The sequence below is a fragment of the Stylophora pistillata genome, chromosome 8 (assembly GCF_964205215.1).
Source record: "Stylophora pistillata chromosome 8, jaStyPist1.2, whole genome shotgun sequence".
Taxonomy (NCBI): Eukaryota; Metazoa; Cnidaria; class Anthozoa; order Scleractinia; family Pocilloporidae; genus Stylophora; species Stylophora pistillata.
In genome coordinates this window covers 32,807,672-32,830,499 of record NC_142526.1, presented here as the reverse complement: position 1 = coordinate 32,830,499, position 22,828 = coordinate 32,807,672, and the positions used below count along the sequence as shown (strand labels likewise).

Below are 22,828 nucleotides of genomic sequence, written 5' to 3'. Positions count from 1 at the left end.
GCTGGAACTCTTCACCTGAACATGTACCAGACTGTTCTCCACAAGGGGGAACGGCTACAGTTTGCGCCAGAAAATGAAGATAGAGGAAGAGAGGGTGCAATTTCATCAAGGGATTCTGGAAGTGATCAACTTTCCGAATACGATGAAGACTCCTCCGACAGTGAATCGGATGATGTAGCTGTGGAGAGTGGTGCCCTGAGTCATGTATACTGACAAGGAGCTCGATTTTCTTTATGCTGCACCCAGAACAAGAAGAGGACAGTTGGTCAAGACATCACAAAAGGCTGTGCTTTGGGCGCAGCTTTCCAAAGATCACAAGTTACGTACGTTCGTATCAAAAAATGCATTTCTTTTTCGCGAAACGTGAAACACCGATTTATTTCCCGTGAATTGTGAAAGGACCAATTTATTTTCCGTGAAACGTGATCTTGACCGTAGCCCTCCCCGCTTTCTTTCACCATCCTCTTAAATGACCGGTTGATTTTTAATTTTAAAAGCGTTAGCCAGAGCACTAAAACTCTGAACTAAAAGTAAACCACAGGCGTCATCAACAGACGCAAGATGAAGTTTAAAGACAACGTTTGTTTAGAGGTTAGATAAATTGACGGCCATACAACGACAACAAGTATCGGAGTAAGAAGACCAAAGTGATATTGAAAATTTGATCTATGCCCAACCGCGCGTTAAAATTCTGAGCAATAATTGACTACTGCGTACACTGAGTCCTTGTGTTGAATAAGTAGAACAAGTTCTAACCTTACATCTACAGGAGACTCTCCACACAGATTCTGATGGGAACTGGGGCTTAATTATTGCCGTTTGGACAGTACTTGATCTGGAAAATTTCCCAGCTCAACTCGCCTCGTTTTCTTTTTGTTTTAGCGAGCTGCCTATAATTTAATTGAATTTCGAGGCGAAAACCTGTTTTACTTTCCTGCTCATTATCTTGGGGAGCGGGGGGGATGGGGGAGAGGGGGAGAAAGGGGGAGAGGGGAGAGAGAGGGGAGAGGGGCAGAGGGGTGGGGGTTGAGGGATCACAACTGCCTTTGGAATAAGAACACTGGAATACCTTAGGAAACAAATAACGATTAACTCGGTGGCGTCTTCTTAATGCTTCAGTTAGGATTGAGCGAGGCGCTTCGAAAATATGGATCAAAATTGAAACAATAGAAAGCTCGATGAAGTCAGACCTGGACAGCTTGAAACTCCACGTTGGCCAAACAAAGGTGTTTTTATATTCCGACCAGTCTACTTAAGTCCAAGAGCTGCGCTTCGGATTCTGCACCTCTTGGCATTTAGACTAACTGTTTATAGTTTGTTGTTTGAAATATTTGTTAACCATCTCCATCCGCCATCATTCTCGTTGTTTCCAGGTGAACACTCGCTACTCTGCTCTCTTTTCATCTTACAGAACCGATGTTTTCTTTGCAGATAGAAGAAAACCATACCAGATGTTGTCAAGGAGCTCCTACAACCCCCAGAGTGACCAAGACAGAATTTCTCCTTACAATATCAATACAATATTAAGCAGACAAGAGATAAGAATAAAGAAAAATATCAATTAAAGGACAATTAGTTGATCTAATATCAAATCCTCCGAACTAACTTCATAAGAATTATTTGACAAACAGTAGGGAGAAATATCGATGAGTTTAAAACTGCTTTCTTAAACTTTCCCTGTAAATAAGTTCAGAGAATTTGGTTTTAATCAACATGAAATCCTCCAACGGTTGTGGTAGCTCACTCTCAACTCCTGTTCACTGGAGAATGTAGTTGAATTTGAAAGGACTAGAATGAGCTATTAGGGACCTTAAGCAGTCAGGACGGCAACGCCAAGGAAGACTTCGATTAAAAAATTAATTTCTACTCCTAGTTAGAATTTTAAAAATGGCTGCATGAGCTTACTGTCTCATACGACGTCACAGCTCAACTTCCGCATGACGTACAAAAGCAGCGTTGAGTTCCAAATGGAAATTAAAATAATTTGCCGTCGCGGTTTCGGTTCGCAGACGACGCAAATTTTGGCGATTTCACGTTGTTGTTTTGCATAGGACGGTTAAGAAATGTACAAAGTTTCAAAATGCACGTGCTGGGTTATTGTTCTGCCAATTAGATCTCTTGTTTTTCCACGTCCTCGTTGCCGTTGCCGTTGCCGTCGCCGTCGTGGTTGCTTAAGGTCCCTATTAATACATGTTGCTAACTTTCGAAAGTTTAAGGATTAGAAAAGATTCCGACAAAGTGGACAAGTGGCATTGTTACTGGTGCTGAACCATTTATAAAGACAGGCCGAATGGAATTTTTTCTTGCATGTTTTGCAGCTCAATTTAGGAAGAGAGTAGTTGCTGCCATGAATGACAGAGAAACAGATCATGCAGTCTTCTACGCCCTCGAAACGCTTGTCAACGTTACGTTTCCACAGAATGAGGCCATCCATTATGCTTCCATTCTGAAATCAGAAATACAAAAATGACATTTATCGAAGTCATTGTATCTAAATTGATGGGAAAAAACATCGGAGTATTACATCGTTAAATTCAACTTATATTGCGAAGTTCCTTAATGCGGCTTCTTAATTCGAATGTATCGAGGGCTGTTACTTTCGGAGTCTCAGAAGGTGAAACTCAATTGCTTTGAAAAAGGCGAGAAGAACGTTTCGCGAAAAAATAGATCTTTCCATTACATGAAATAAAGGACAAGCGAAAATTTAAAACAGCAGTAGTTTGACATTTACCTGATGTGTAAGAAACGTTGTCATCTGAAGCATCCAGCTTCTCCATTGAGCTGCTGTCACTCCGATCTTCTAACCGCTCTCCACAGACACCACTCCCAGTGGATGGTTTGGCGCCAATTTCACTACCAGCTCCAAAGAGATCTCCTCAATCGCATAAACCGCGGCCCCCTCGCGGGCATTGGGTCTGGCCTTGACCTGCATGTTGTCAAACCAGATCGACGAGTTTTGAACCAGTTGCATTTCGCGCTGGCAAAGCTGTGGGGTTATGTGGGAAGTGGTGAATCTAAGCGAACACGGGCAAGAAGGAAATTATTCTTCATCCAAATGAGTTACTGAACTGATTTTCAAAACATTTCTATCTAATATTACTATGCACTTTCTCAGTAATTTTGATCGGTTTGGACCGATCTGTCTCTAGAAATTTTTATTCAATGGAAGGCGAGTTTCCATGGGATACATCGATAAATCAACAACCAATCGAAGACAAAATCGATCAATTGTAACTGTAAATGTGGAGCCAGTGTGACCGAGTGGTCCCGAATTCAAGTCCTTCACTCTGTTACTTAGTGGACATTTTGTTCTCGGTTGCCCTAAATTTAACCCATTGACTCCACCATAGCGTGTCGTGATTTTTTAACACTATGTTTATTTACAATTTCTATTTACAATTTCTTTGTGTTGGCCTCGAAAAACCCCAATTAATGTTGATATTTGACGCTAAAATATACCGTTACCGGACTCAATTTTATTGAATTTAAAGAAAGTAATGCAGGCCCCTTACTTGTCCGCAATAGCAGATTGACGCTTGTCTACACTATTCCACCATTGCCTAACAATGGCCGGCATCCATTGAAACAAGAAATAAAACTGCTGGATAGTACGCTGACCCCCAAGACGCCTTATATCTGGCTCAGAATCATCTGTTTCCACTACCACTGCTGTCGACTTCCGGGGAATCAGTCTAAACAGCACGCAAAGAAGACTATCCACCATCTTATTTTGCTTGATGTATTTAGCGTATTCAACCCGCTTTTCTTGTGACAAGCTTCCGGTCTTTGAATTGAGTCAATTTCGCGCTTTTGTACCAGGATTTTAATCGAATGAAAAGTTTGAGGGAACTTTTTCCTCGTCCAGTAGTTGTTTTGGCAAAAGATCTACATTTTAATTAAATGTTAAAATTTGGTGGAGAGTATCCCTTTAATCCATATAGTGTCTGGTCTTCGATCTGCAGCTGGTACTTACGTCTTTTAGAACGCTTCTTTGGTTGGTTTGCTGCAGGAATCGCCAAACATCCATTGATAACAATCCACATATGTCTTGTGTTTGTCAGTGACTGTTCCGTGGGATTTATCTGGTTTCAAGTGGAAAACAGAACCGTAAAACTGTTTATCCCCGAAACAAGCAAGGCCATAGATGACCTAGAAGCTGCAGAAAGATACTTTCGAGTCAATTTTCGAGAAGAAATCGTCCTTTTGGTGGCATCGCCTAGCCATCCTAATGTTCTATCCCCTGAGTGTCTGAGACAAGCCTTTCGAGCACACAAAGCAGTCACTGAATTGGAATCTTATTCCGACTTCTTTGTCACTCTGTTGGGGAACCAATCCAGATCACCAGAAGACTGCGTTATGATCAACCCACTGGAATTCGTGCAGTTCAACGAAACTTTATTGATTGATAAAGACATAAAAAAGGTTCAACATGAACTGAGCAAAGCATGCAACGACACCAGCTTGAACATGCGAAATGGTCACCCCTTCCGGTTCAACTTTAACCGATTGTTCGGTAATGTTACTCGAAAACATGGAATCATAACTGGCGCCAAGGCATTGCAAATGGTGTATCTGGTCCGTGACCCCGGTGACGACGACATGAACGAGAAAGTTCTTAATTGGGAGAAGAGTTTTATTGACAAAGTTTCATCGTTGAGAGATGATCTCTCCTGCTACGAAGTCCACTTTTGAAGTGAAAGGAGCCTTGACGATGTCATTGCTGAAAGCACTGGGTCTGACGTCACTTTGGTGTCAATCACTTTCACCCTTATGATCTCCTTTGCTTGCACAATGCTGGGAAAGTTCTTAAATCCGTTGAACGATCATACGTTGCTTGCTAACGCAGGAGTCTTCACAGTGGCCCTAGGCATTTTGGCTGGACTCGGCCTAGGTATGTGGTTCCGCGTTCCATTTGTCAGTCTTGTTGGAGTGCTACCGTTCCTCGTTCTTGGAATCGGCATCGACGACATGTTTATCATGGTGGACGAGCTTGATCGGCAACCACGTGACCTTTCAACGACAGCAAAGATCAAAGCGGTTATGATGCACTCGGAATCAACTGTCACCATGACCACTATGACAGATTTGGTGACGTTTGCAGTCAGCGCCTCAACCTCGTTTCCAGCTATCAGGTAAGTCCCTAAAATAATGGGATTTTTTTCCATTCCATTTGAATTTATTGCCCACGAAAAACTGAAAGACGTCTCGCCTGCTTGTTTTTAGGGATATCAAGGTGCGCCTAGGCTTCTCTAAATGAAGTATTAATGGGAAGAAAGCTTAGTTTTGATCGATAATTTATATTATTAAGACCTGGATCATTGGATAATGCAGTTCAAGACTTTTTTTTGCCTTAGCCATTATGGTATATGAGCCAATATACCATAATCTGATATCTGTACATTGTAACATCCGGTTTCTTACCACAAAATAAAATCGAGAAGATTTGCCTAATATCTTGGGGGCCTTTTTTTTTAATAAAACAATTATTCCACTCGCGCTTGTTGGATATGAGATGATTATAGCCAACTCGGCACTACGCGCCTCGTTGGCTATCTATCATCTCATATCCAACGCGCGCTTGTGGAATAATTGTTAATTATAACATAACCAAAGTAAAGCGCGCGCTCTGATTGGTCAATACAGCGTCTTCCATTTACCCATGGGTGTACGCTGCTGACGTGAGCAAATGCAAAAACTATTTTTCTGCGCGCACTTGTTTTTTCTGGTCACGTAAGATTTGTTAAATAAAAGAGAACTCTTTAGCTACAATGTATCAATGTTATGTTATAAAAAAAATGGCAAACACCACAGCGTACACTATTGAGTTATGGATGCACTTGGGAGGTTTGCTCAGCACTCAAGAAGCTAGAGTCGCTCTCGGCTATCGCTTCGAGAGACTCTTACGCTTCTTTCGTGCTTAGCAACCTCCCGCGTGCATCCATAACTCAAAAGTGTACGCTGTGGTGTTTACCATTTGTTAAATTTAAAGTTGGAGAGTTTGAGAGTTAATCGCATCTCAAAAGTACATGTTTTATTTCAGCATAAAATTCGTTATCATCATCAAATACCCAGTTACCATTTTGGCCCTGTTCCTTAATATTGTACGTACATTATTTGTCAGATAGCTTCCGTAGTGTTGCAATCAGTCTTGTGGCATATTTAAGGCTCAAATAACTTTTTGTATTCCTAGGTATTTCTGCATCTAGCCGCCTTGACAGTGACCCCGTCATTCCTTTTGATTGCCATATGCTTGGTGGCAATTATGTCCCACGACGTAAGGAGAATTAAATCCGGTCGCCGAGACTGCCTCCCATTCTGCCTTGCGCCTAAACCAAAGGAAGGAAAGCCAGCCTGGGACGAACCTATTAAACAGACGTCAAACCGAGCAATGGAGTATTGGGCTAGGTTCTTAACGCTTCCAGGGACAAAAGTCATCGTTCTTTTGTTTTCACTGTCACTGCTTGCAGCCGGAATATATGGAGTAACCCAGGTAAACGAGACGTTTGACAGAAGAATCCTGGCGAAGGATGAATCTTGGATGAAGTAGTTTTTGACCGCTCAAGAACAACACTTTGAGGTGTCCCTTGGAGTGAGCATCGTTCAAACGGGTAGCGTTGATTATGAAATGTACTCCACCCAGGAACACATCAGAAAGCTTACAAACATTGTCACGGAAAATAAACATTTTAGGAACCTATCACTGTCTTGGATGGATACCTTTGCTCAATATGCTAAAAACTTTAAGAAAAACATTACTGGTCCACAGTTTCTGCCTGAATTAACAACTTTCCTTCGCATTCCTGAGTATTCTTACTTCAGCCAGGACTTGAAGTTTTCTGACGACGGTACAAAAATAGAAGCAGCGCGAATCATGGGCTTTATGAAGAACTCTGGCAGCTCCACCTTCCAGAAGGACGCGATGACTTCAATTCGCCAGGGATATAACTGAAAAGTCCAAACTGGATGCCTTTCCAATCGCTCGATCTTTTATATTTTTTGAACAGTACGCTATCACGTTCACGGAAACCACAAGAAACTTGATAGTCGCGGCCCTAGCAGTGTTGATTGTCTCAAGTCCTTTTCTGGTAGACAACACCGTGACGCTCCTAGTGGTTCTTAACTTTGCAGCCCTGATATGCGAGTTGTTTGGTTTGATGGTGACATGGGATGTGTCACTGATTTCTGTGTCAATGATAAACCTTGTTATGGTCGTTGGATTTGCTGTCGATTATAGTGCACATGTCGCGCATGCGTACATAATATCAAACAAAGAACAGCTAACAAGCGAGTAGTGGAGGCTCTGAGCACTATCGCTGCGAGTGTTCTCATGGAGGTAACTCAGGAGCGATAGTTCTTCTCCAAAGAACTACCAAAAAAAAAATCCTGCACGCCAGTTTTAGAGCACTGTATTAAGATACTTGAGTAAATTAGGTGTGATAGTACGTACGTCCTTTGTAACAGCCCAAAAACGCAAGAAATTGGTACATTCAGTTTTTAATTATTATCTCACCAAGTATTTACAGCAAGGACACCTACAATATCTCGTTTTAAAGTGTATAAAATGGGCTTCTCAGGAGAACCTAAATTTTATCATTGAAAGCCAGGACTTTCCTGAAAAAATAAATTGAAAGGACAAGCAAGTTAGAAACAGTGTAAATTTGAGAAAAACGTCAGTTATCCTCATAAGTAGAGGTTACTGAAGATTAATTAATAGTAGAAGTTAATTATTAACATGTAAGCAACATTTCCTGAAAACCTCATAAAAAAAGAATAAATAGTAAATTTTTAATGAATTTTTATGAGGGCCAATGTAATTCGAAAGAAATTAACCAAAAAACAGCGACAATCAGTGTTCAAATAATCGATTAATATCTCAACAAATATTTGCAGCAGTAACACCTGCCATATCTCATTTTGAAGGCTATTAAATGGGCTTCTCAGGGAAATATAAATTTTATCATTAAAATCCAGACTTTCCTGAAAACATAAATTTGAAAAGACGAAATACGTAAAAATTAGTGCAAACCTTGAAGTAAAATTCACTTATCCTCATAAGTATAGGTTACTGAAGATTGTTTGATAGTAGAAGTTCATTATTAACATGCAAGCAACGTTTCCTGAAAATCTCATATAAAAAGAATAAATAGTAAATATTTTAGGAATTTTTAACACAACATTCAGTTTTGAATTAATATCTCAACAAATATTTACAGCAGTAACACCTACCATATCTAATTTTAAAGTGCATAAAATCGGCTTCTTGGGGAAATATAAATCTTATCACTAAAACCAAAGACTTTCCTGAAAAAGACAAATTTGAAAGACAAAATAAGTATGTATTAGTGTAAAACTTGAGGAAAAAGTCACTTATCCTCATAAGTATAGGTTAGTGGAGATTATTTGATAGCAAAAGTTAGTTATTAACATATAAGCAACATTTCCTAAAAATCTGAAAGCAAAAGAATACATAGCAAATTTTTTCTGAATTTTTATTTTTGTCAACGTCATTCCCAAGAAATCAACCAAAAAAAAACATGCACCATTCAGTTTTGAATTAATATCTCAACAAATATTTATAGCAGTAATACCTACCGTATCTCATTTTAAAGTGCATAAAATGGGCTTCTCAGGGAAATATAAATGTCATTATTACAATCCAAGACTTTCCTGAAACGATAAATTTCAAAGACAAAATAAGTAAGAAATAGTGTAAAACTCGAGGTAAAAGTCCCTTATCCTCTTGGGTAGAGGTAATTGAAGATAATTTGAGAGTAAAAGTTCATCATTAACATGTAAGTAATATTTCCCGAGAATCTGACAACAAGTGGATACATCATTCTCAAGAAATTTGGACATCAGGGCCCATTCTCCTCTTATAAAGCTCTGATGTGCCACAAAGTAAATGAATTTGCCTTGTAATATCTCCACTAAATATTGGGAGACCTGTATGAGAAAACTAGACCTAAATCACAACTATTCCCATCAACAAAGATGAAAGCAACGAGGTAGAACTTTTAAAATTTTTTTGGCTTGTTTTGCTTTGCAGCACTAAGATCTACACAAACATAAATATAATTTTGCTAGTTAGGGTTCAAAGATCCCTTAGGTAAACCAAGTTATACAAAAAGTAATGTATAAAAAACATATACTTTCTTCCTTTCAAAACATTTACTCACCAAGGATAGCGACAGAACAGACGGAGAATTGAACAAGCAGAATTCAACAGGCAGCGCCAGAAGGAACAAAAAAAACCAACAACTACACATTCAAACAAAAATATAATTTTCAATGAACATATAAATTATCATCAACATTGATATACTGGTATCCAAGGCAAATTCACACCATTCTATAGCATAGGCATTCGAAAATTATCACTTGTTATTCGAAATTTTGCCAGTTGGCGCTTGAGTTATAAATATATCACTCAACAAGACAAGAGCCATTGTATTACTCAGTAGACGGTAGAACCGCAAGCCTTTTCCGGTCACTCGATAATTTCTCATATTCGACTGCTCCTTCGCTAAAAATATTAAATTTGCAATGATTGTATTCTGTATGTTTCTCAAAATTAACCGAACGGAAAATCGATGCTAAACTAGATCATCAAATCGCCAACGAATTATGCACCAATCAATAGGGAACTTAAGCACCGTTCGTTTTTGAGGCAACGGCAACTTTAGCGACCGAAAGAACCTGGGAAGAGAACAACGTCGTTCCCGCCAAATTATAAACGTTAAGCAGCTAGACGAGGTTTGCGGCGGCGACGTCGGTGGCAAACTCTGTTCGCTTTTAAGATAAGCTGTGTGAGAGCATGTCATCCTTTAGTGAGATGAGAAATCTGCTTCTTTTTTTGTACGATAGTAAAATCATCAGTGACGAAGAATTTTTGACCTTGTACGAAAGTTACAGTTCCAAGAATCCAGAATTCCCTTACAGCTCATACCCTAAGTTTGATTTCGACCAGATGGATGAATCAGAGTGTTTAGCGGAGTTCGGAGTGCGAAAACAGGACATAACGTTATTGGCAAATGTCCTTCAATTACCAGACACCATCCGCTGTCCACAAAGAACAACGTGTCACCGAACTGAAGGGCTTTGTATGCTTCTGAAGCGCTTCTCGTATCCATGTCGCGATTCAGACATGATTCATCGTTTCGCAAGACCAGTTCATGAAATAAGTATGATTACCAATACAATGATGGATCATATTTTTTTGAGCCATGGTCATCGTATTTCACAATGGAATTTTGATATATTGAGTCCGCCAATGCTACAGGAGTATGCAGATGTTATTCATGCAAAAGGTGCACCTCTCAGCAACTGCTTTGGGTTTATTGACGGAACAGTCAGACCAATTTCTCGCCCAAAGAATAGTGTACAATGGCCATAAACGTGTACATTCCCTCAAGTTTTAGTCCGTCGCTCTACCAAATGGACTTATTGGAAATATATATGGGCCTCAAATAGTGCTTTACTGCGAAGGATCGTTCTCATATACGTCTCATGACCGCAGTTCACACATATGTTTCATATGTTTGTTGTTGTTTGATTTATCATCTACGGGTTGATATCGAATTAATTTGATGGCCTGCTCCCAGTTGGCTTGTTAACTCAATTGGTAGAGCGCTGCACTAGTATCGCAGAGGTCAGTGGTTCGAGTCCCGTACAGGCCTGAAATTTTTTTCAGGTCTGATCTTCACTATTGCTCAAATAGTGCTTTACTGCGAAGGATCGTTCTCATATACGTCTCATGACCGCAGTTCACACATATGTTTCATATGTTTGTTGTTGTTTGATTTATCATCTACGGGTTGATATCGAATTAATTTGATGGCCTGCTCCCAGTTGGCTTGTTAGCTCAATTGGTAGAGCGCTGCACTAGTATCGCAGAGGTCAGTGGTTCGAGTCCCGTACAGGCCTGAAATTTTTTTCAGGTCTGATCTTCACTATTGCTCAAATAGTGCTTTACTGCGAAGGATCGTTCTCATATACGTCTCATGACCGCAGTTCACACATATGTTTCATATGTTTGTTGTTGTTTGATTTATCATCTACGGGTTGATATCGAATTAATTTGATGGCCTGCTCCCAGTTGGCTTGTTAGCTCAATTGGTAGAGCGCTGCACTAGTATCGCAGAGGTCAGTGGTTCGAGTCCCGTACAGGCCTGAAATTTTTTTCAGGTCTGATCTTCACTATTGCTCAAATAGTGCTTTACTGCGAAGGATCGTTCTCATATACATATATGGGCCTGTCGGTAAGTTATGTTCACTGGGATGCCATGAATATAAGCTGCCACATAAGGTTTCTTTGATTTATTAATTTTATTTATCCCTTTTTGTATGCAGAGGGGAGAAAACATAATGCAAGCATGTTGGTAGATTCCAATCCTCTCCAGGAATTGGAAAGGAATGCATTTTCCCCAACTGGCCAACCCATGAGTGTTTATGGTGATCCCGCCTATCCGCTGCGAATACACCTACAGGCCCTATTTCGCCATGGTGTCCTAACACCGATGATGGAACAATACAATTTTGACATGAGTTCTGTTAGAGTAACGGTGGAGTGGCTCTTTGGTGACATCATCAACGACTTCAAGTTTTTGGATTTTAAGAAAAACCTGAAAATTGGAATGAGTAGTGTGGGAAAAATGTATCTTGTATGTGCACTTCTTAATAATGCTGTTACCTGCCTATATGGAAACAAAACCTCAGAGTTTTTTGGTCTAGACCCTCCTTCATTGCAGTATTATTTTAGATAAATTCTCTCAGATAAACCGAGCAGAAATGAAGGCCATTTTAATTAAACACAAATTCATTAAGTACTTGAATTCTTCTTGGTGGTCAACAATGCAGAAGTGATCAAACTTGTAACAATAATAATGAATGAACTTGGTTTTTTTTTCGAATTCACAAAACGTAAGTAAATAATAAGACATCAATTTCAACAAATATCTGTCTTTTTTCTGAAACAAATAAACACTGACTTTACATGTTAATACTTAGGGAAAATATCATTCTTTCTTCTCAAGAAGCTTTTCAATAACCGACAGAATGGCTTGATTTGTTTGTTGTTGTTGCTGTAAGACAGTCACCATCACTCGCTGATTCTGCTCTTGCTCTAGTCTTCTTAGATCCAGCTCTTGTTGTCGTATTTCTCGCTCAGTCTTAACTTTCTCTTGCATGAATTCAACTAGTGGTTCGGTGCGAGCACTTCTCCGTTGGCTCCTCGGTTTCTCCTCGCATTCGTCGCCATTCTCTGTTGACTTGCGCTTTTTCGTTTCGCTGTATCGCTCTAAAGCTTTCTGCCTTATGTCCTCTGCCTTGCTTTTATCTTCTTTTTGCTTTCTTGACTGAGCATCACCAACTTTGTTTAAGCTTTCTTCTTTCCCGACGAGTTCTTCTAGCAAAACATCTATTTCAGACATATCGTCCACGGATATTCCACTTGTAGTTTCTTCTTGGTGCATCTTAGCCTTATACTTCTTCTTGAGAAGAACCCATCGGTCTCTTACTGCCCTCTTATCTTTAAGATGGAAACAGAGTGTCTTCACTTGACTTAACTTTTCTGTGATCGATTCCCACCTTTCTCCCCTGGCAACACTTCCTTTTTTGAATGAAAACAAATCGCTCGCCAGGATTTCTCGAAGCAAAATAACATCATGATCTTCAGTCCACTCCATAGCTCTAAAAGCAAAATACGACAATTCATCTGTTTGACCGATGGTCGAGGAAAAATGTAAACTTATTAAGATAAACATAAAAATATTTTCCGTTGAAATGTCTTCGAAAGACTCAATAGTTAAGCTTACTTTGCCTTTCCATCGGAGGCGGGCGCCGAAATCTTTTGCTCAAAGCTACGAGAAATGAAAATGTCCGTGTGTTTATCTATGTTTGAGTATACAATTTCAACAACATGAAAGAAAATAATTCTAAAAAGGTAACAAGAGCAAAATAAAATGTTACAACAAGTTTGAGACAAGCTAGTGAGGGAAAAATACTCACGTTCTGGATACAACGCCAAAATGAAGGTTCTCACGTTCGCGCGAAACGAAGGCGACTTGACAGACAACTCCAGAACGCCTACCGGAACAAAAAGTCACTTCCGGTCGCCGTCGCCGTCGCCGTCGCAAAATAGCCTGGTGCTTAAGTTCTCTAATGTCTTGCCCCAACGGGGGGAGCCCGGGCATACACGGGCTATCGACAAAATAGCCTTGCCCAGGGGAGGGGCTGTAAACTTCTATTGACACAGGGCTCACCCCAGGGTAGGGTTCATTGACCATTTCGTCAGAGAAGGACTGGGAAAGAGAGTCGAATTGGCATAAATCAAAATGGCAGCTTTTGCGCCGACTAAATCAACAGAAGTAAAAAAAGGTAAGAAAAAAAAATATATTCAGCTTGTTTATTTTTCATTTTTTAATAGCCAGTGCAATATGTTTTCATGCAATGTCTGCTCATTCTCCCGGTTAGCTCAATTGGTTAGAGCGCCGGATTGTGTTGTGCAGGAGGTCGAGGGTTCGAGCCCCGGCCGGACCGATACTCATGGTCTTAAAATAAGTGAGGAGAATTTGCTACCTTTCTATAATCAATAAATGGATAGATATTCTAGTCTTCTCGGATAAGGACGAATAAACCGTAGGCCCCGTCTCCTGCAGGGTTAGGGGTAGGAGACGTTAATTTCCCACGCACGAGAATACTGTGTAGTGGATGTCCTCCCTTGGGGTGGGATGGGTGGGAATTGGCCCTGAAAAGCCCCCATGGGGAGTGGTCAACTAACGTATGTATGTATGTATGTATGTATATATAAATAGGAAAAAAAGTTAAAGTTGAAACTGTGTTTGACAGTCTCGCTCGTGGCATCGTGGCATACTTCTCAACTTTTCTTGAGGAAATATATCTCTTAGTGTCCTGGTATTCCTTAGATAAATTAACGATGTATCTTTCCTCCCTGTGTGGGGCTTTTTGTCATTCTAATAAGGCCCTCCAGAGGGGCTTATTGACAATTTTTTCAAAAATGTCAATAGCCCCTGGGTATGCCCAGGCTCCCCCTGTTGGGGCAAGACATTGATTGGTGCATTACACGTAACGGAAAATGCATTTCCATAACAACAGCTATCATATCGCACTTCGTGTCCGATTTCGCTTCTTCAAATAACTCGGATGACATCGCATCCCATCGCTAAAACCATGCTTTTAGAGCATATCACTGAGTTTTAGAGCCCAAAATATCAATCTATAATCGAATTTAAGGAACTAAGCGAGGAATCAAACACAAAAGTTGGCGCTTGAGTTGTAAATATATCACTCACCACTCTGCCCCCAGGAACGTAATGACGCAGGCCAAGTAGTAGCGCAAGCCCGTTAGGTCGCTCGATTACTTCTGATCTTCAACTTCTCCTTCGCTAAAAGTATTAAATTTGCAATGTTTATATTTCGTATGTTACTCAAAATTAATCGAATGGAAATTCGATGTTAAATTAGATCGCCAAATCGCCAACGAATGTTGCACGTAACAAACGTAACCGAAAGTGCATTACCATAACAACAGATGATATCATCGCCCTACGTGTCCGCTTTCGCTTCTTCAAATATCTCGAATAACATCGTATTTGATCGCTAAAACAACGCTTTTAGAACATGTCACTGGGTTTCAAAGCCCCAAAGATCAATTTAAAACCGAATTTTAAAGAACTAAGCGAGAAATCAAACACAAAAGGGCGACTCCGGGGCGAACAACTTCGCATTCAAGACTAGAAGTTCAATTATGGTCGCCACGTGGTCGATGCGATAAAAAAAATAAATAAATAAAAAGTCTTTTTATAGGATTACACAATTACTGGTAAACCAGTAGTTTCCATTGCGGTCCTTGCAAACAAATGAAACAAATGGTCTAAATTGAACATAACATCATTAAGAACATCATTAAGAACCCCAACCGGCCGGAGGCAAACCAGTTGGCTATTTACAAGCGTGGCCGAGGATCTGAACTCGGGGCTACCGTGAAACAAATCCAGTCGTCAGGGTGGGACTCGAACCCGGGAGCGGCGGATTACGAGTCCGACACTCTAACCACTCAGCCACACTGCCTCCTATCAATTCGCAATGGATTTATTGACTTTCCAACTTAATCTGACGGTCTCATTTTCTCACTGCCGGTTCAGATTACTTTCTTCCACACTTCCCTTCGCTTCAGTGGTGTTTTCGCCATAAGAGATCTTCTCCAAAACCATTTTCCGTAGAGGCAAGGATCACGCGAGTGCACGAAATTTTTGGAGGGTGAACCGTGAACTTTCAAAATAGCGTTGTGTAACGATTATTCAAAGGTACCTCACCAAACTTGGTGAATGATTGGTTTAAAGGCCTGTAAACCCAAAAATCGTACATTTTCTTTTCACACAGCTGTGTAACAGATATATCAGTTACTTCAAATGTGCAATTCGTTTTTTCTCAAAAGTCCATTTTGACCTTGAAAAAGCTCTTTCAAATTCGAAACATTCGCCATCTTGAATTGCGCCATCTTTCCTGTGACGTCACGGGTGGAACCTTCCTGTACTGAGGTCAAAAGCTTTCTTTTCCGATCGCGTGAGATATGTGCAAGTCTCCTTCGCAGCCCCTGTTTGCCGGTCTAGTCACTATTTTTTACTTATAATTTGGTTGATTATATTAAAATTTTTCGTAATGGTAAAGCATTGTGTCGTCCAGTTTTGTAGTAATTCAAACAAAATCGGGCATACAATGCATAAATTTCCAAAAGAAGCAAATTTGAAGCGACAATGGGTTAAATTTGTTCAAGTTAAAAGAGCCGATTTTGACGAGCCGTCCGAACATTCTGTTGTCTGTAGCAGTCATTTGTCTCACGATTGCTATGAGAAAAGCTATATGGTCGAAATGGGTCTTTATAAAAGCTAGCAAAAGCTACTTCTTCCTGTTGCTGCGCTGACGATTCAGGCCCTACCAGAGAAAAATTCTTCCGAGGTAAAAAAGCGACCTTTGTATTCAGCAGACAGCGAAAATCCAGAGGTGACTGACCGTACTGAGAAGCGACCGAGAAGAAGTAGAGCTCTTCAAAAGTTGGAAGTTAACAGGGTGAGTACCGAACTGATTTACGCGGAAACCTCCAGATTTTAGGTTCTCTTAAAACACCTTTCTTTCTCAGCTGTTAAAAGATTATGGGGGAAACAGTTGTTCGGGAGCCAGTGATGAGCCCAAAAAAGACTGACCTGTTTGAACCTTTGCCGGAAACCGAAACACGTATCAAGAAAGAATTAGTTGATGTCGGTATACAATGCGATCTGGAATTTAAAGTTGGTTAAATATTCCACGAACATCCAGGGCGAGTGTGGGAGAGACAAAAATCTGTCAAAAGAAATCTTTGAAGAGAATCTTTGCCAGCCCCGCTTGCTGCTTTCTTTGACAAACCCTGCAAAGAAGTAGCAGTTGGAGAATTTGTGTCATGGCTTACACAGCGGTGAATTTGTAATCAAAGGTCATTAGAAAAACATTTTTTTTACTTTGAATAGAAGTTAAAAGATCCAGAGTTCAGCTTGCGAAACTATCTCTCTATATTTCCAATCGAAGCAAACACAAAAAGATTCGATAATTATATATATACAGGCCACACTCGCAAATCTTTACGTTACAACTTGTTTATCAATAATGCTACTTCGGAGATGAAGGAAGGCATTATATAAATATTTCCTATCGAACAGGCACAACCGCTAGTGGTGTAGTATGGTGGCTGAGAGCTGCCATTAAAAATATTCAAATTTATAGGGATAATTTTTGTTTTTTTTTTTTTTTTATTTCGATTTATTTCTCATTTTTCTTTTTTTAAATAAAAGCAAGTGAAAGTAAAATGTAAAGTAGAAATAAAATGAAACCAAAGATAAATGAAATCAAATCAAAATTAAATACTACCCGGCCGAGCGCTGCCACTAGTTTTTTTTTTTTTTTTTTTTTTTTTCACGGTCGGAAAAAAAAAATTTGTTCGTGGCCGAACGCTGCCACATGGCCGAGGGCTGCCCGAACAAACCCAGAATTCTTTGGAGGATGCCTTTCAAGATTCTAGTATGGCGGATGCCGCGTGGAAAACTTAAAAGAGAAAGTGACTGCGAAAAGAGGGAAGAAGCGTGATGCAGGAGATACAACGCATAAATTAATTAAAGGAAAGGAGCTGTATAATAATAACTGTCGAATTCAACGAAGAATAAGAGCCGTTTGCTCACGGTGGGTTTCGCAATGCATACAAAGCAACCACAAAGCACCCACAGTCCAAGGGGACTACCTGGGTAATTAAAAGATACCTTCCTGATGCTGTGAAGGGAATAAATGACATTGGGCAAACTGTCCTACAACACACCCAAAAGGCGGTTCAGATGCATCTTCTTGCAAGGAATTTTGCTCGCCAGTTGGAACAAAAAGTCATTGGAAAACATGCATTTGGAGAGGTTCTAAGGTGTAGAAAGATCTACTACGGTGAAGATGATAAAGGAGAATTTGTGACCGTGGACGAGATTATTGATGGACAGTTTACCAAGTACTTAAACAATACTGGTGATTGTTGTGTCGAGGAAACAGATGTTATGGGTCAGAAGGCTCAGTGTCTAACCCATTTTTCTTATGAAAAGTCAGACAAAAAACTCATGCTGTTAGACATACAAAGACATGGGTATGAATTATTCGACCGAGAAATTGCTTCCCATGAACTTTTTGATGGTAGTGCATTCTGGGTTTGTTTGGCAGCCCTCGGCCATGTGGCCTCGGCCATTTATTCTCAAACTGAATGGTTAATCAAGTAAGCACTACATTGTTCTCTCTAGAGTCACTCGCGTCTTATCATGGACAATTTGGAGAGGCCGCCTTAACTTAAGGTGGAACCACAAGGCGAACCAAGGTTGGGGTGGTTTTGTGTTTTTATTTTTAACAACAAAATGAATATAAAAAGTTGTTTTTCCTATTGAAGCGAAGCGAAATAACAAGTTGCGTTCCTTAAAACAACAGAAAACCGTTTAGTCTCTTTGTTTTGGCAAGGAAAGGAACGAAACATGTCAATGCGTTGTAAATTTTGCATGGCACCTGTTTTAGGTAGTTTTTAATCGAAACTATAATAGGAGAGCTTCGCTGAATTTTGCGTGGTTTGGAAAACGTTAAACAGAAGGCCGTTAACCGCAAGGGCTAAGTTTTGATATTTCTTATCGAAAATGAACTCCGTATTCTGTTGATCAGAAAAGGATGACTCAAATTCGAAATAATCTTTTTGTCGGTAGCGAATAGACCACGTTCATAAATGGCTGCCGGATTAATATTCTTTTGTTTAAATTTGAATTAGCCCTACCGGCCTTGTTCTCCAGTACAAAATTCAAAAGAATACATTATTTCAAGCGAGGCCAGAAGGCCTAAGTTAAATTTAAACAAAAGAATATTTATACGGCAGCCATTTATGAAAGTGGTCTATTCTAAAGAAGGTAAATTTGTTTTTGTGAGGATACCGGAACTGAGTATTCCTTTCTCCTGCTCAGTTTCCTGTTTTTCACGATTACAGTCAATAGCCATTTGCCAACTAGTCCACATTGAAAAACAGTTTGAGACAACAGCGAAGCAAGCGCTTGTTTTCATTTCTTTCTACTACTGGTGCAATTGCTACGTGACTGGATACCAACCTTCTTTGCTCCAAATTATCTGAAGCTTAATAATTCATGAGTCAGCGATTTATTTCTGATTGCGTAAGCATATTACTATAACAAGGAACAAGAAACGAATGACAGAAAGCTAAAAGCGAGTGGTCAAAATGGCAAGTCAAGGCGTTGAGTCGGAAAGAAAATTTCATAATTTTTGGAGAGATTGTACATGTTTCTTTCGTTTTGCAGTCAGAGTTGTGAGTCGCCTTCACAACCCAATACAACCTTTAATTGTCTTTGAAACTATCAAAGAACTATCAAACTATCAAAGAAGAACATCTTTTTGTGTTCCTACATTTTTTCATAAATACCCAACAAGGCCATCATACAACTCCATAAAGGCATAAAAATCAATTACCAGTCATGTGTCTATGGCTTGATTTTTCTCTGGCCATTCCAAGACCGTTGTGAAAGAGGGCAACCGTTAACTGTTTTACATTAAGCCATTGATTTTAAGGCAACCTTTAACCTGAACAAAATTGAGGAGAGAAATGTTAAAAGCTTAAATTTCGAGGTAGTGCGAAGTGGAAATTGGACATCACCCTCTATAACCTGTTCACAGATTTGTCATTGACCAATAAGGAACAAGACAGAGCGTTGAATATGCAATGATAATGATTACAGTAAAATGAGAGTAGCACTGATGGTGTTGATGATGATGACGATGACGAACAGCCGACAAAACTTGTATAATAGCCATGTCATTATGTCATAATGAATATCATTGTTCTTATTATTAGTATTACTATCCATATTATAATTATAGTATCATAATTATTATCAATATTACCATTGTTATTTATGCAGCTGCTGTTCTCCACGATCATTCAATCCATGTGTACTATGGTCTAAGCTCTGCAGCTGGTATTTGCGTCTTTTTGAAAGCTTCTTTGGTTGGTTTGGTGAAGGAATCGCCAAGAATCCATTGATAATAATCCAGATATGCCTCGTGTTCGTCAGTGTCTCTTCTGTGGGGTTTGTTAGGTTCCAATCAGAAGGAAGAACTGTCAAACTATACATACCGTAAGAAAGTAAGGCCCTGGATGACTTAAAAACTGCTCAGAAATACTTCCTCGTCAACTTTCGAGAGGAGATCGTCCTGTTGGAAGCGAAACCTAGTCATCCCAATGTTCTCTCTCCTGGATGTTTGAGACAGGCGTTCCATGCCCATAAAGCAGTTATGAACCTGGAATCTTATTCTGACTTTTGTGTTACACTGTCGCGTAACAAATCCACATCACCAGAAGAATGCGTGATCACCAACCCACTGGAATTTCTGCAGTTTAATGAGAGTAACCTGATTGGCAAAGACTTGACACAAGTTCAACTTGAACTGAGCAAAGCCGCTAACGACGCAAGCTTGGTCACGCGAAATGGACGCCCTTTTTGGTTCAACCTCGATTTGGCAGTATCGCTAGAACGAAGGAGATCACAACTGGTGCAAAAGCACTGCAAATGATTTATCTCATCCGTGCTCCGTCTGAGGACGACGCATACGAAGGCGTTTTCAACTGGGAGACGAAATTTATCGAAAAGATTGCCTCGTTGGTGGACAAACTTTCCGGCTTCGAAGTCCATTTATCAAGTGAACGGAGTATGGATGATGCTATCGATGAAAGCACCGGGTCTGACGTCACACTGGTGTCAATCACTTTCACCCTCATGATCTCTTTTGCTTGCATCATGCTGGGAAAGTTCTTTAATCCGCTGACCGGCCATTCCTTGCTTGCTGTCGCAGGAGTGTTTGCAGTGGCCCTGGGAATTTTAGCAGGGCTTGGACTAGGCATGTGGTTCCGTGTGCCTTTCGTAAGCTTCGTAGGAATCCTCCCATTCCTGGTTCTTGGATCGGTATAGACGACATGTTCATTATGGTGGATGAGCTTGATCGACTGCCACGTGACCTGTCAACGCCAAAAAAGATTGAAGCAGTCATGAGACATACAGGTACAACTGTTACCATGACAACTATAACGGATTTGGTAGCATTTGCTGTCAGCACATCCACTTCGTTTCCAGCTGTAAGGTAGGGCTTTTAGATTGATTGCTAAGTAAGTTTACATTTCCAGTTAGCATTAGTATAACTTCAATAAGAGAAAAAGAGTTTCTTTTCTTGTCCACTGTTTTTCTTTTCTTTTAAAAAAACTTCATGCCTTGGACACAGCGTGACGGAAGCATAGAACAGTGTACTCAACATTTTTAACGCGTCACTATTCTGATCTTTTGAAAATCACTTATTGTATGGGCAATGTGAGTTTCTACCGGTCAGAGAAATTTATATGGACATGGTCAAAGTATTATACCTTGATAAACTACTTGTGACGCGAACAACCAGCCCTCCGTGAAGGATGTGTCGAGTCGATGTCCGGTACAAAGACAACGAGGTTTAGGGATTCCCAGCGACAGTACTTAGACGCAAATTTTAAAGCAGGGCAAGCAACAGGAGTGAAAATTTATCCAGTGGATGTTGCACGTGACATACTTTACGCGCGAAACCAGAAAGGGGAAAAACTGTTCACAGTAAGTGAATTTTTGACCGAACAGGAAACTCAGTCACACTTTTCAAGACGAGCCTCTAAACTCCGGCATTCTCCTTCGGACGATCCAGAATCTGATCAAGACGAAGATATTATGGCCGCTGAAGAGGAAATCGCTCACGAAAATGTTCGCTCAGTTGTGTTAAAGGAGGTGGGATTCTTGCACCCAATTGTTTTCTACACTTTCAACTTATGTGACAAGTACAAGGTCGGTAAACTGCGACAGCTAAGTGTTTCCATGCTGCATTCCATTTGCAAACATTTTGGCATTGAGGTGATGGACATCAAAGGACGACGCAAAGCTCCTTACTTGTCCCCACTGGAGAACGTCTGGTAGCATGCAGTTTTAGTAACAGTTAAGGTCTATACCGACTAATTAAATGAACATTCCAACATCAACATTCTTTGATTTTACGTTTGGCTTGGAAATACGGCTTAATGAGGGAAATCAGGCCTTCGACTTTTATCAACCTTGTATATTCTCACTAAAGTATAGTACATTATCCCTGATTCCAAAATTGTACCTGCCAAGATCCCATGCCGGCAAAATCCTTCAGATCCTTGGCTGTCTGGTTTTTAACTATAAATATTTTTTATTTCATCACGGAGGCCTAAGGTTTTCTTCCCGGGTAATAAGCACCTGATTGGAGGGAGGTTTGGGATTTGGTGAGATTGAGGGATTCTGGTTTTTTTTTTTTTTGTTTTTAATTCCGAACTGCAGATCTGCTCCTGTCCCAAGATTGATTTTGTTTGTTTGTTTGTTTGTTTGCTTGTTTCTTTTTTTTCGCAAAGCCTGCACAGCTTATTATGGGATTTACCTGGGAATGTTTTTGTTTGCTTTGGACCCAACTTCAAGCCCAAGCCTAAGACCAAAATCCCTCAGCTAAACTAGATTGCGTGACATCCTCCTTGACTAGACCCAGGTAAGGGGGTGGGGGATTTGGGCTTTCTCTGACCGGCAGAAATTCACATTGCCCATACAATAAGACTAGGGTTACACTAGAGGAAATTGTTCCGGATTCGTGATGAATCCGAAACGTTTTAATACCGGATTGATTCTACCGTTTACACGAAAGTGGACGAATCCGAAATAAAAACTTCCCGGTCTGGTCGTGTCTCCGGAGATTTTGAATCCGCAATTTAAAGTGGGAACTTTGAATCCGATAACTTTTGAATCCGGAAAGCTTTTTCGTGTAACCGCTTTTTTTCTCGAGTCCGGATATTATTTCCGCCTGCAATCTTTTGAGTTTGCGGTGAAACCAAAATGGATCTGGTGCTAACATTGCTGGCGGTCTCCGGTTGCCTAATCTTGTAGCAGGTTCAGGCGATAAATTTTATCATGTGTACCGCAGTATTTCTGAGGAAACGCAAATTATTATTGTAAGGAAGTTTAACGTCAGCCACACTTAATCGCCGACGACGTTGATGGCTTGGCATCTTTCCAACTCAAATTTGCCTCAGTGGCATCTGGATCTACTCTAGCCTTATTTGGGGGAGGCATTTTCACTTTGTCGATCGAACCACGAAACAACACTGGGCTTGGTAATCATTCCATTTCGAATGGTCGCGGAGTTGTCGTTGTGTGTAAACGGTCAGGAATCCGAATATCCCTTCAGT

The 22,828-nt window shown here is 40.3% G+C and overlaps 2 protein-coding genes, 1 long non-coding RNA gene and 2 pseudogenes across 8 annotated transcripts; 3 read left to right on the top strand and 2 right to left on the bottom strand.

The window, feature by feature from the left end:
• Window positions 1–1,539: 1,539 nt before the first annotated feature.
• LOC111329667 (uncharacterized) lies at window positions 1,540–3,008 on the bottom strand. The gene is made up of 2 exons (XR_015991257.1): window positions 2,732–3,008; window positions 1,540–2,446 (listed from the first exon to the last, which is right to left on the bottom strand). It is a non-coding gene; the product is annotated as an uncharacterized LOC111329667 (long non-coding RNA).
• An 892-nt stretch (window positions 3,009–3,900) lies between these two features.
• LOC111328962 (patched domain-containing protein 3-like) lies at window positions 3,901–7,351 on the top strand (annotated as a pseudogene).
• A 127-nt stretch (window positions 7,352–7,478) lies between these two features.
• Window positions 7,479–15,620, bottom strand: LOC148725897 (uncharacterized). Of its 6 annotated transcripts, XR_015991142.1 has the most exons (5): window positions 14,310–15,620; window positions 9,177–9,258; window positions 8,593–8,667; window positions 8,227–8,301; window positions 7,479–7,611 (listed from the first exon to the last, which is right to left on the bottom strand). XR_015991142.1 is itself a non-coding variant. In XM_088731629.1 (4 exons), the coding sequence occupies exon 4, from the start codon at window positions 12,681–12,683 to the stop codon at window positions 12,015–12,017; it is 669 nt and encodes a 222-aa protein (XP_088587755.1). In that variant the 5' UTR covers window positions 12,684–12,687; window positions 12,813–12,857; window positions 14,310–14,402; window positions 14,538–15,346; the 3' UTR covers window positions 11,777–12,014. The 6 variants fall into 6 exon arrangements, 4 of the variants coding, with proteins under 4 accessions (XP_088587755.1, XP_088587754.1, XP_088587753.1 ...); XR_015991141.1 differs by lacking the exons at window positions 7,479–7,611; window positions 8,227–8,301 and adding an exon at window positions 7,865–7,977 and having other exon boundaries at window positions 14,310–14,767; XM_088731629.1 differs by lacking the exons at window positions 7,479–7,611; window positions 8,227–8,301; window positions 8,593–8,667; window positions 9,177–9,258 and adding exons at window positions 11,777–12,687; window positions 12,813–12,857 and having other exon boundaries at window positions 14,310–14,402; window positions 14,538–15,346.
• On the top strand, window positions 9,686–10,393 carry LOC111328953 (uncharacterized). Its single transcript, XM_022933510.2, has one exon. It carries the CDS (start codon window positions 9,815–9,817, stop codon window positions 10,391–10,393), a length of 579 nt encoding a protein of 192 aa, XP_022789245.2. The 5' UTR covers window positions 9,686–9,814.
• Window positions 15,621–19,494: 3,874 nt separating the features above from the next.
• Window positions 19,495–20,704, top strand: LOC111328942 (patched domain-containing protein 3-like; annotated as a pseudogene).
• The last annotated feature ends 2,124 nt before the right edge of the window (window positions 20,705–22,828 follow it).

Coding starts and splice junctions, on each gene's coding strand:
- LOC111328953 (XM_022933510.2), top strand. CDS start 9,815: ATGTCATCCTTTAGTGAGATGAGAAATCTGCTTCTTTTTTTGTACGAT.
- LOC148725897 (XM_088731627.1), bottom strand. CDS start 12,761: ATGTTTATCTTAATAAGTTTACATTTTTCCTCGACCATCGGTCAAACA.